Source organism: Sorex fumeus, unplaced genomic scaffold (genome assembly GCF_029834395.1).
Source record: "Sorex fumeus unplaced genomic scaffold, SorFum_2.1 ptg000063l, whole genome shotgun sequence".
In the NCBI taxonomy this organism is placed as follows: domain Eukaryota; kingdom Metazoa; phylum Chordata; class Mammalia; order Eulipotyphla; family Soricidae; genus Sorex; species Sorex fumeus.
This window is the reverse complement of record NW_026606120.1, coordinates 12,027,317-12,039,802: the sequence shown is the minus strand read 5'-3', so window position 1 is coordinate 12,039,802 and position 12,486 is coordinate 12,027,317. Positions and strand designations below refer to the sequence as shown.

The following is a 12,486-nucleotide window of genomic DNA, read 5'->3' as shown; positions in this document are numbered from 1 at the left end:
TTGAATAAAATACTTCCTCACATTTTTTACATCTTAAAATTTTTACAGTACCAGGAATAACATTTTCATGACAGTATGCTTATTCTGTACAATCCTGCATTTTTTTGTATTCTGCGCCACACTCAGCAGTGCTCAGGGGCACCATATGTGGGAGCTAGGGTCACCATGTGCAAAGAAGCGCCCTACCTACTGGACTGTTGCTCCAGCCCATTCCCCCCTGCCAAACTCCCAACTTTATTTAAACAGCATGGTTTACAAAGTTGTTCATATAGTTGTTTCAGAAATTCAATGTCCCAGCACCAATTCTACAAGAGTGACCTTTCCTCCACTGTTGTCCCCAGGTTCCAACCCACCCCACCAAACCTACCCTCTTAGCAGACACAAAATAATTTTATATTGCTTGTGCCACAAAATTATAAGCAGAACTATTAAAATGTAGTCCAGTAGGGATCGGGTTGACAATACAGTAGGTAGGGTATTAAGTGTGCATGCAGCTGACCTAGGTTTGATCTCTGGCATCAGGTTTGGTCCCCCAGCACTGCCAGGAGTAATTCCTGATTTTTTTTTAGCTTAGTTGCTTTCTATGCTACTTTCCCATCCAACTGGGTGTGCTCCTATAAGACAGAAGTGTTATGCAATGGTATATGCACAACTGGGACAGTTAGTTCTCAGCCTGCCCTTCTCCTAAAAGCCCAAGATTTCAGCCTGAAGATTGGGAGTTTCATCGGCTTGGTATCTCTGAGATTATTTGTGAAGTTAGCATTTACATGGCGGAGACTGTGAGATGTGGGTGTGTCTGCACATTCATTTTTTAAAGATTATCTTTCAGCATGTACAAGAAGGTTCTGGTAAAAGCTGTTTTTATTTTTTAAAAAAATCACATTCGTTTTTATTTGTACATTTCTGTTTAATGAGTTAGTTATGTGAAAGTTGAAAGGGATGGAGAAATATATAAAGACTTGCTACATTCTTCAGAGTTTTAAAGTTACTTACCATAATGAATTTTCTGATGTTTGGTAAGCTGTGAATACTGAATAAATATCTTGCCACACTCTTCACATTTGTATGGCTTCTCACCAGAATGAATTCTCTGATGTCGACTAAGTTGTGAATTCCGACTGAAGTCCTTGCCACATTTTTCACATTTGTAAGGCTTCTCACCGGAATGAATTCTTTCATGTACAGTAAGATGTGATTTCGAATTGAAAGCCTTGCCACATTCTTCACATTTGTAAGGTTTTTCACCAGAATGAATTTTCTGGTGGTGGGTAAGACAGGAATGTACATAAAACCCTTTGCCACATTCCTCACATTTAAAAGGTTTCTCACCAGAATGAATTCTCTGATGTACGGTAAGATTCGAATTCGCATAAAACCCTTTGCCACATTCTTCACATTTGTAAGGTCTCTCCCCAGAATGAATTCTCTGATGAACAATAAGATGCGAATTCCGACTAAAGGCCTTGCCACATTCTTCACATTTGTACGGTTTCTCACCAGAATGAATTTTCTGATGCTGAGTCAGACATGAATTCACATAAAACCCTTTGCCACATTCTTCACACTTATAAGGTCTCTCCCCAGAATGAATTCTCTTATGGACAGTAAGATGAAAATGCCTATAAAAGGCTTTGCTACATTCTTCACATTTGTAAGGTTTTTCACCAGAATGAAGTCTCTGATGTACAGTAAGATGTGATTTTGAATTAAAGGCCTTGCCACATTCTTTACATTCATATGATCTCTCACCAGAATGAATTCTTCGATGTACAGTAAGAGATGAAATATTGTTAAAGGCTTTGCCACATTCCTCACACTTGAAAGGTTTCTCACCAGAATGAATTCTCTGATGTACAGTAAGATGTGAATTCCAATTAAAAGTCTTGCCACATTCCTCACATTTGTAAGGTTTCTCACCAGAATACATTTTCTGATGTTCAGTAAGATGTGAATACACATTAAAGGTTTTACCATATTCGTCACATGGCTTTTTCCCATTACGTCTCTGATATTCTGAAGAGTTCTCAATTTGAACACAAACAGACCTTTCATCTTTCTTTTTAAAATTCTGATTTTCAGAAACATTATAATGGACGTTTAACACCGTCCCATCTGGGTAATGATTTAAATGACTATGTACAGAATGTACCGACTGACATTCCAGATGTCCCAAACTTTCTTTCAAACAATTTGGATGTTTTAAAGATTCACATGGCTTTTTTCTTACAGGAGTAACTTTTTCTATAAAACTAACTGAATTTACATTAAACTCTTCGCATAATGCATGATATACTTGATCTCTTTTGGCTGCAAAGTCTTTATTATTGCTAATTTTCCCACTTTGGTTATGTCCATTATGAGAACCGTTCTGCAATTCAGACTCCCATACGTATTTCCATTCTCTCTCTACATGCAGATTCTCAAGGGAGCATCTTCCATATCTTCTGAATTGCACTTCTGGGAGTGAATCACCTGTGCCTGGCTTTGACAAGATCTGGGTGCCATGAGCTGAAGTATCTTAAAAAAAATCAGAAATGAAATGATCTACTTTATAACACTGAATTAAGTATGTTTAAAATTCTCATACAAAAAATGAATAGTAAATATTGGATGGCAGTAATATGGCAACAGGAACCACTAAATTTCATGCCTATAGGATTGTTAGCAATTTACAGGAACAGTATTAGTGAGACATTTTCCAGGTATTAGCAGAACCTCTCTGGAAAACCACAGTAACTATGAAAGTACAAAATAAATGACTGTCACACTTGAATTTAAAAAAATTTAAAAATTGTTCTATTTCTCCATTGTATTTCCTCTTCCTCTGCCTTCTCTGTATCACGATGGAAAATCATAAAGAAAATTTCTTTCCTCTTTTAGGGGGCCACACCTGGTAGTGCTCAGGGATTACTCCTGGCTCTCTCTGAACTCAGAGATCACTCCTGAAGACTCAGGGAACCATAATGGGTACAGGGGATTGAACCTGGATCTACCGCATGCAAGGCAAGTACTCCAGCCCCATAAGAAAATTTCTAACTCATGGTACTCCAGGACAAAAAAGTAACTATAGCTTTTGTGTTCAAATGATCTGAATTTTTGAGTGACTTACATAAATCATTTTTAAGAACTTTTTTATATTTTTATTTGTTTTTAAATCATTTGTTTTGCTTTTGTGTTTAAGTGATCTAAATTTTTTAGTAGCCTGCAACATCCTGTTTCATCAACATGAGTTTTACATACCAAAGACTCCATTTTACATACAAACAGTTATAATGCTAATGGCAGTGCAGAGACTCCAGGTGTAAAGCCAGAAATGCCTCAAAGACTTTGTGGTGTGAGGACTAAACCAGGGTTTGGCACGTAACATGTACCCAAACTCTGTACTATCTCCCTGGTCCTACAAAATCATCTTGTGTCACAAAAAAATATGATACATTTATATAATTGTAACCCTAAGGAAATTTACATTTCAAAAGGTTGAAATGACAAAATTAGTTAAGATTCAAATAATAGAGTTGCAGAATACAAAAATCCACAAAAACATGCCTTGCTTTTAGCTAAGAGGAACACATTAATAAATTAATTTTAAAACAAAATTTTAATAAGATTACACTTACAATAATTTCAAAAGAATAGCTACTAATAGATGACTTCTGCAATGAAACTATACAATGTAGAACCTTATTTCAAAGCATTTCTCATGCAAGGATTTTATAACTAGATTGAAAAAACAATTTGCAGGTCTGGAGAGATAGTACAGTGGGCAGGGGTGCTTGCCTCCCATGGAGCCAACCTGGGTTTGATCCCCAGTACTCCATATGGTCCTTGAGCTTGTCAGGAGTTGCTCCTAAGCAGACTCAGGCATAACCCCTGAGCATCATTGTGTGTGGCCCCCTTCAAAATGGAACTTTTGGTTAGAAAGTTCAGTAGGTAAGAGGCTTGTCTTGCACAAGGCTTGATCCCCACAACCCATATGGTCCATCAGGAGTAATCCCTGAGCACAGAACCAGGAGTAATCCCTGAGCACAGTCAGGTGTGGCCCACTCAAAACAAAACAATTTGAATATACTGAAAAATTAGTAAAACTAAGAGAGTAAAAAATCAGTAATAATATAAAAATGCTCAAAATAATTCCTCATTAATAAGGTACATATCAGTATCAGAACTAGGCATCTTCACGTACCCATTAAGATAAAAACTATAAGAAATAAAGAGTTATCACTATTTAAAAATATGTGAAATAGTATCCCTTATGTCCTTTGGAATGGAATATTAAATGGTGGGATCACAATAAAAAGAATTATGTAAATTCCTCAAAAACAGAATCATCCTGTGATCCTTCATCCCATTGAGGATGAAAAAAAAATAAAAAGACTACCAGGTGCCTGGAGCAATAGCACAGTGGGTAGAGCATTTGCCTTGCATGTGGCAGACCTGGATTCGATTTCAGCATCCCAGATGGTCCCCTGAGCACCGCCAGGAGTAATTCCTGAGTGCATCAGCCAGGAGTAACCCCTGTGCATTGTTGGGTGTGACCCAAAAAGCAAAAAAAAAAAAGCAAAAAAAAAAACAGAAAAGAAGAAAAGACTATCAGGGAGAGATAACTGCATGTTATTTAGTTATCATACTTATTCAGTAAAACAAGTAATAAATAATCTAAATGTACATGCAATCAAAAAGAGGAAAAAGAAAATGCTGTGCACACATGTATACAGCAAGTTGTTATTTGGCTTTAACAAATTAGAGGCCAGAAAGATAGTACAGAGGTAGGGCAATTGGCTTACGTGCCGTCAACCACGAATCCTCAGGACTCCACATGGTTCCCTGCGCACAGCCAGGAATGATTCCTGAGTGCAGAGTCAGGAGGAACCCCTGAGTATTGCCAGGTGTAGCCCAGACACAATAACAAAAAATTGTAAAGTGTCACATGACAATAAATTATTTGCAAAATGTTACTGTTTCATACCAATAACATCAGTCATCCATAACAGTCAAATTTACCCAATAAATTAGAATGGTAGTAGTTGCCATGAGATTAAGCTAAAATAAAATCCAGTTAGAGGGAAATGAAGCAGTGGCTTAGTTTCAGCATGAGAAAAAATAGTCAAGAGGTCAACTGAACAGAAATATACAAACACATATATAATTAAAACTATTAGAATGCACATTAAATGGAATTTTTTGGTTAATTTTATAATATGTATTTTTTAAATAACTCATACAGGAAAAAAATTTTTTTTTTGTTTTTGTTTTTGGGTCACACCCGGTGATGCACAGGGCTTACTCCTGGCTTTGCACTCAGGAACTGCTCCTGGCACTGCTCGGGGAACCATATGGGATGCTAGGAATCGAACCCAGGTTGGCTGTGTGCAAGGCAAATGCCCTACCCGGTGTACTATCGCTCCAGACCCAGAAAAAAATTCGTATATGGTCCTCTGAGCACTGCCAGGGGTAATTTCTGAGCTCAGAGCTAGTCCTGAGCACTACCAGACGTGGCCCAAAAGCACAAAATAAATAAATAATGTTTAACTAGAATTGAAAATCATTACTAAGTGAACACTTGACATCATTGATGTTTCATAAATTTCCACAGCAAGTCTCTGAATCTCCCATCACTCCCTTCACACATTTCTGATGTGATTCAAGTACAGAATTAAAAATATCCTAATATCAAGTTCTATAAAACTTAGAGATTTTTCTCAGGCTTAAAATACAAAGGAAGAGCAGATAAATCATGAAGAAAACCAGTCTAAGAGAAAACTTTCACTCTATTTTGATCTGATAGAAGACTACTGGGACAATAATTCTTTAGATGATGGAAGGATGAGGGAAGTACTGATGAGAAATTCCTTAGATGAAAGGGACTGAAGAACTCCAAGATAAACTTTAAACACCTTAAGAACAGGATCTACTGATTTCGAGATCCTAGACCATGCTTTAGAGGTTAGTTTTCTGTTGATCCGTGGGACTCTTGCCTGTGTTCAAATGGACTCAGACACACCTACCTGAACATCGGGCTATGTTTCTCTTCTTCCTCATGTCCCAGGGTTCCTGATTTTGTTCCAACAAGACGATCAGGTTTGGTTTTGATATAATAAGACCTGTTTATAGAAAAATGGAATATTTTATTTTGAGAACCTCAAAAGTCGCATCCAGTATGGTGGAGCATATATTACAAATAACTTTATAACTATTAACCAAATTAGTTTAATTTTAGAGCATCATTACACTGTTAATCAACATTTAAAATGTTCAAATTTTCAGTTTCTCATTGTCATGTACTGCACTGTCCTCCCATTCTTCATTGATTTGCTTGAGCAGGCCCAGTAATGTCTCTACTTTATTGTTACTGTGTTTGGCATATTGAATACGCCACAGGTAGCTTTCCAGGCTTTGCCATGCGGGCGAGATACTCTCGGTAGCTTGCCGGGCTCTCCGAGAGGGGTGAAGGAATCGAACCCGGCTCGGCCAAGCCGGCCATGCGCAAGGCAAATGCCCTACCACTGTGCTATCGCTCCAGCCCAGTTATGTACTACTGACTCAAAAAAAAAAAATCCTTGGAAATCTGATTTTAAATATTGTATATTAATACTTAACTAAAGTAAGTAAAGGAAAGGCCCTCCCGTTGATCATCGATTTGCTCGAGCGGGCCCAGTAACGTCTCCATTGGAGACTTTGTTGTTACTGTGTCTGGCATATCGAATACTTCACGGGGAGCTTGCCAGGCTCTGCCGTGCGGGCGAGATACTCTCGGTAGCTTGCCAGAATACTTAACTAAGTTTCTAAAATTATCACCAAGACAAAGTTTAACATCCTATGGAATAAATTGCTGGTGGAAAACAGTGAAACACCTTTCTTTTCATCTAGAAGCCTCCAATTATTCATTCTAAAGATAAAAAATATGCCTCTAATATACTTAGAAACATCCAGAAAACATACATTTTAAGAGGAATATGAAAGAGAATGAATAATTTTGAAGAGAAGTTTTCCTCACCTAAGGAAACTAGGTGTCCATAGTTCTCCAACATAACATTCCTGTACAAAGTCCGCTGGGATGTGTCCAGGCATTCCCACTCCACCTGAGTAAACTGTATAGCCACATCCCTGAATGTTACTGGTTCCTGAAACAGAAAAGAAGGATCTTACCAAGTGTTCAAGAGATGGGCTCAAAAGAAATACCCCCCAAAAAAGGTGTTAAAAGTAACTGGTTCTGGGGCTGAAGCAATAGCACAGTGGGTAGGGCATTTGCCTTGCACGCGGCCAACCCGGGTTCGATTCCCAGCATCCCATATGGTCCCCTGAGCACTGCCAGGGGTGATTTCTGAGTGCAGAGCCAGGAGTAACCTCTGTGCACCACTGAGTGTGACCCAAAAAGCAAAAATAAATAAATAAATAAATAAATAAATAAAAAGTAACTGGTTCTGACCAAGAATATTTGAGATGTCCCGTAAAATAATTTACAGTGACTTATGTATTATTTAAGGAAATGTTATATCAGATCCAGAAATGCACACTAGACAATGTACTTTATTCAAAGATAAAATCAGGTAATGGAGCAATAGTACAGTGGGTAGGGTGCTTGTCTTGTACATAGCCAGATGTATCCCCCAACCCCAAACAAAATTAATTTATCAATTTAATGTATATATATTTTTTCTTTTGTTTGTAGGTCACACCCAGCTTGGCTCGGGGATTACTCTGACTCTGTGCTCAGGGATCACTCCTGGCTCGAGGAACCATATGAGAACCATTCTCTTTCTTTAAAAAGAAGCAAACAGGAGGCCTTCCCCCCAGACAGGGAAAGAACTCCACATTTTTTCACAACCTGTCTTGCTGTGGTTGAATCATACAATCGCCAAGGGATAAGTCAATCATAACTTTTGATACAAGGACCATCTTACCCAGCCAAATGACTTATTCACTCTCTCCATACCAGTGGCTCCAGCAAAATCTGCAGTGTCCTGCAGCAAAACAAAATATTTTCACACAAACATTTGCCATCCATATAACAGGACCATCTTGGGTCTTGAAGGGAAGCCTTGGGGAAGCACTTAAATGGTTCATTATTGCCCCTCCCACATAAAAGCAAACTGATCTTATATTACTAGAAACCTGGACTTGTCAGTCTCTGGCAGTGACACTTGCAGAGTTAAATATTACCTGTATTTGATAAGATAGCAGATAATGTCTACATTTAAAGACATGATCAGACAAATCACTAAAATTGCTTAAAATGTCCTACAATTAGCAAAGAAATTATGTAATAATCAAGAAAACTTGGTGTTGAATAGAGAAACCACAGTAAATATTCCATTCTAATCTTAGACATTTTGGTCACGGTAACTGTATCACTGCTATCCCACTGTTCATCGATTTACTCGAGTGGATGCCAGTAACGCCTCCATTTGCCCCAGCCCTGAGATTTTATTTATTTTTATTTTATTTTATTTATTTTTATTAGTGAAACACCATGAGGTACAGTTATAGACTTACAAATTTTTGTGCTTGGGTTTCAGTTATACAATGATCAAGTACCCATCCCTCTATTTTTTTATTATTTTATTTATTTATTTATTTATTTTTTATTAGTGAGACACCATGAGGTACAGTTGTAGACTTACAACTTTTTGTGCTTGGGTTTCAATTATACAATGATCAAATACCCATCCCTCCACCAGTGCCCATTTCCCACCACCACGGATCCCAGTATCCCCCCGCCCCACCCTGCCTCTGTGGCAGGGCATTCCCCCTTTTTTTTCCCTTTTCTTTATTTTTTTTAAAAAAATTATTTTTTATTAGTGAGACACCATGAGGTACAGTTGTAGACTTACAACTTTTTGTGCTTGGGTTTCAATTATACAATGATCAAATACCCATCCCTCTACCAGTGCCCATTTCCCACCACTACGGATCCCAGTATCCCTCCCACCCACCCCCATCCCCCCCACCCCACCCTGCCTCTGTGGCAGGGCATTCCCTTTTGTTCTCTCTCTCCTATTGGGTCTATAGTTGCAAAAGAGGCAACTATAGACACAGCCCTAAGATTTTAGCAGCCTCTCCTTACTCATCCTTCCCAATGCTGCCATACTGGGGGCTCTTTCAGGGTCAGGGGAATGAGGCCCATTATTGTTACTGTTTCTGGCATATCGAATACACCACAGTAGCTTGCTGGGCTCTCCAAGAGGGAAGGAGATTAAGCCCGTATAGAAGAGAATACAAGCAAGTATGTTAAAAACCAAACATGTTTGTGCTGCTTTAGGCACATCAGTGGGCTAGGCTGTAAGAGTAAACTATATATATGGAAGTATATAAAAAGAACAACACAATCAATGGGATGGTTGTAGCAGAGAATACTGCATTTCTATGCAAAGTACAAAAGCCTATGGCAGCTGCTCAGAGTAAGAAAAGGGAAGAAGAATGGGAAAGAAATTCTTTAAAATGAGGTGGGCAACGAGGGAATAATATGATATGAAAGTCTAAAAGGGCTAGAAAATAATTCATTTAAACTCTCAATAGCAGACTACAACATACCAGCTACCCATCTCTTCCCTGGCCACTGGCTTCAAGGGTCGGGAGGTGGGCTCCTTGGAAAGGAAACTGCAGGAAATGACTGAGGGAAGCTAGACGCTTTAGAAGCTAGGGAAGATGATCCTTTCCAAGGACTTTCAAAATTTGAAAGGAATTGGGGAAGACTGCTCTGCAACAAACTTAAACAAATCCACTTAGGTATTAACAAAAGATGGAACTCACTGCACCTATTTAAAATGATTACACATAATAACTCTTTTCTCAAGGTTCTATCTGTAACTTTTTTCAGATACACAAAAAATCCTTGTAAAAGACCCCAGAGAATTTCTTTTTTAGTTCACTGAATCAACACGAACTACAAAGTTTCAGGCACTGTAATAACAGCCCCAATCCTCTCACTGGTGCCCTCTTCCTTCCACCAATGTCCCTGTGTTCCCTCCTGGCACTCTCAGGTACTTTCTCCTTTTTCTTTTTTAGTCACTGTGGTTTACAGTACTATTACTGGAAAGGGTATCATGCATTATCTCTTTACTTCCTTTTAGCACCCAGTTTTCATCCAGTTGTAGTAGTACCCATCACTGTCGTAGTAGTACCTCCCGGTCCTAATTTCCCTTTGCTCACTGTGTCAAGCTTCGTACAAAGGACCAGAACTCTAGAGAATTATTTTAAAGTCTTAGTGATGTAACAGAGTAAATAGTTCACATTAGGAGTCACAGGTCCAAAGCTATTCACTGACACAGATTTAGTTTTTAAAAATTCAACTACAATGTTTCAAACGTAAATGCAGCACTTATTTATCAAAACATTTATAACTTCCTGGGTGGGGAGAATGTACATATTTTAATGTGACTTAAAATGATTTCTTTGTACTTTCTCATGAATTCTACCTCTAAGTTTCAGTTTTCAAGTTTTATTTTGATATACGGTGGTCAGTCAGAATGTCAACATCAGAGGTCAACCCACTTGGCAAACTACTTTCTCTTAATTGACATACGATCCTCTGGACAGTTTCTCAACAGAGTTCTAATGCAGCTGACACGTTCCTTTTATTTGTTTTCTTTTGGGGGAACAACCTGCTATATTCAGGGCTTCTAGTAAGCTTGGGAGACCAACTGAGATACTGGGGATCGCGAACCCAGGCCACATGCAAGGTCCTACCTGCTGTACTATTGCTTCAGTCCCACGACTGGCATTTTCAAGAATCCATGATCACAAACAAGAGACATGGGCCACCCTTCAGGAAAAAAAAAAAGTAGAAATTAAGTCATAAGAAAACTCCTGTGTGCATGCATAGGGCATTCTCCGTACCCAGGAATTCAAAATGACTGGGCAAATCTGAAACACAAACCTTAGCAAATTTTTAGAGGGAACTGACATATCTATCAACTTCTGAGATGGAATGGCTCAGATTAAAGTTTTTCACCCGAAACTGAAAGAGGTGGGAGAGACACTGCTCGTTTTTCCCTTCCATCCACCAACTAAAATGCAAACACCATGGCAGGGAGAGCTGGAGATACAGCAGTCATTCTGGATGATATACAACCTTGATGGTACCACATGTTAAATTATCACACTAAATATTACACCGAAATATCACATACTCATGTGATTAAAGCAAGATTCACCCACGAACAGCTAAAGCAGTCCTTGGGAAAAAGAAGATAGGTGGCATCACCCTCCCCAACTTCAAACTGTACTACAAAGCAGTTGAAGCTAAAAAGCATCTCTAAGGATGAAATAGCACTGACTATGCAAATGGAAGCAAACATAAACAAATGGGACTACATCAAACTAAGAAGCTTCTGCACTTCGAAGGAAACAGTGACCAAAATACAGAAAGGGCCCACAGAATCTGAAAGAATATTTATCCAATACTCATCTGCTAAGGGATTAATATCCAGGATATATAAGACACTAGTAGAATTGTACAAGAAAAAAAGCCTCCAACCCCATCAAAAAATGGGGAGAAGAAATGAACAGAAGTTCCCTCAAGAAAGAAATACAAATGGCCAAAAAGCACATGAAAAAATGCTTCACATAGTTAGCCATCAGGGAGATGCAAATCAAAACAACAATGAGGTATCATCTCACACCACAGAGACTGGCACATGTTCAAAAGAGCAAAAGCAACCAGTGCTGGTGTGGATGTGGGGAAAACAGGACACTCTTTCATTGTTGGTGGGAATGCCCACTAGTCCAGCCTTTCTGGAAAACAATATGGACAGTCCTTTAAAAACTAGAAATTGAGCTTCCATATGGCCCCGCAATACCACTTCTGGGAATATAATTCGAGGATGCAAAAAAGCACAGTAGAAATGACACCTGTGCCCAAATGTTCATTGCAGCACCATTCACAACAGCCAAAATCTGGAAACAACTCAAGTGCCCTAGAACAGATGACTGGTTAAAGAAACTTTGGTACATCTACACAATGGAATCCTATGCAGCTGTCAGGAGAGTTGACGTCATGAACTTTGCTTATAAGTGGATAGACATGGAAAGTATCATGCTAAGTGAAATGAGTCAGAAAGAGAGGGACAGACATAGAAGGACTGCGCTCATTTGTGGAGTATAAAACAACATAAAATGAGGCTGACATCTAAGGATAGTAGATACACGGGACAGGTAGATTGCTCCATAGCTGGAAGCCTGCCTCATGAGCAAAGGGGAGAAGGCAGCTGGAATAGAGTTCCCTAGGAAAACAATGGCTGGAGGAATCGGTCGAGATGGGAGATGTGTGCAGAAAGTAGATAAAGGATCAAACATGATGGTTTCTCAGCAGCTATATAGCAAAACAATGCCCCAAAACAGAGAGAGAGTATGGGGAAAACTGTCTGCCATGGAGACAGGGGTAGGGTGGGAAAAAGGGTGTAACTGGGGATATTGGTGGTGGGGAATGTGCACTGCTGGAGGGATGGGTGTTTGATCATTGTGTGATTGTAACCCAAATATGAAAGC

General features: G+C 38.9%; 1 protein-coding gene across 1 annotated transcript; it reads right to left on the bottom strand.

Annotated features, from left to right (window-relative positions):
* Positions 1 to 985: 985 nt before the first annotated feature.
* Positions 986 to 7,068, bottom strand: LOC130036117 (zinc finger protein 737-like). The gene is made up of 3 exons (XM_056128091.1): positions 6,995 to 7,068; positions 6,006 to 6,101; positions 986 to 2,132 (listed from the first exon to the last, which is right to left on the bottom strand). Exons 1-3 carry the CDS (start codon positions 7,066 to 7,068, stop codon positions 986 to 988), a joined length of 1,317 nt encoding a protein of 438 aa, XP_055984066.1.
* Positions 7,069 to 12,486: the final 5,418 nt, after the last annotated feature.

Coding starts and splice junctions, on each gene's coding strand:
- LOC130036117 (XM_056128091.1), bottom strand. CDS start 7,068: ATGCCTGGACACATCCCAGCGGACTTTGTACAGGAATGTTATGTTGGA. Junction 6,102..6,994: donor TGGACACCTAGTTTCCTTAG/GTGAGGAAAACT, acceptor TTCTATAAACAG/GTCTTATTATATCAAAACCA. Junction 2,133..6,005: donor AAACATAGCCCGATGTTCAG/GTAGGTGTGTCT, acceptor TTCTGTACATAG/TCATTTAAATCATTACCCAG.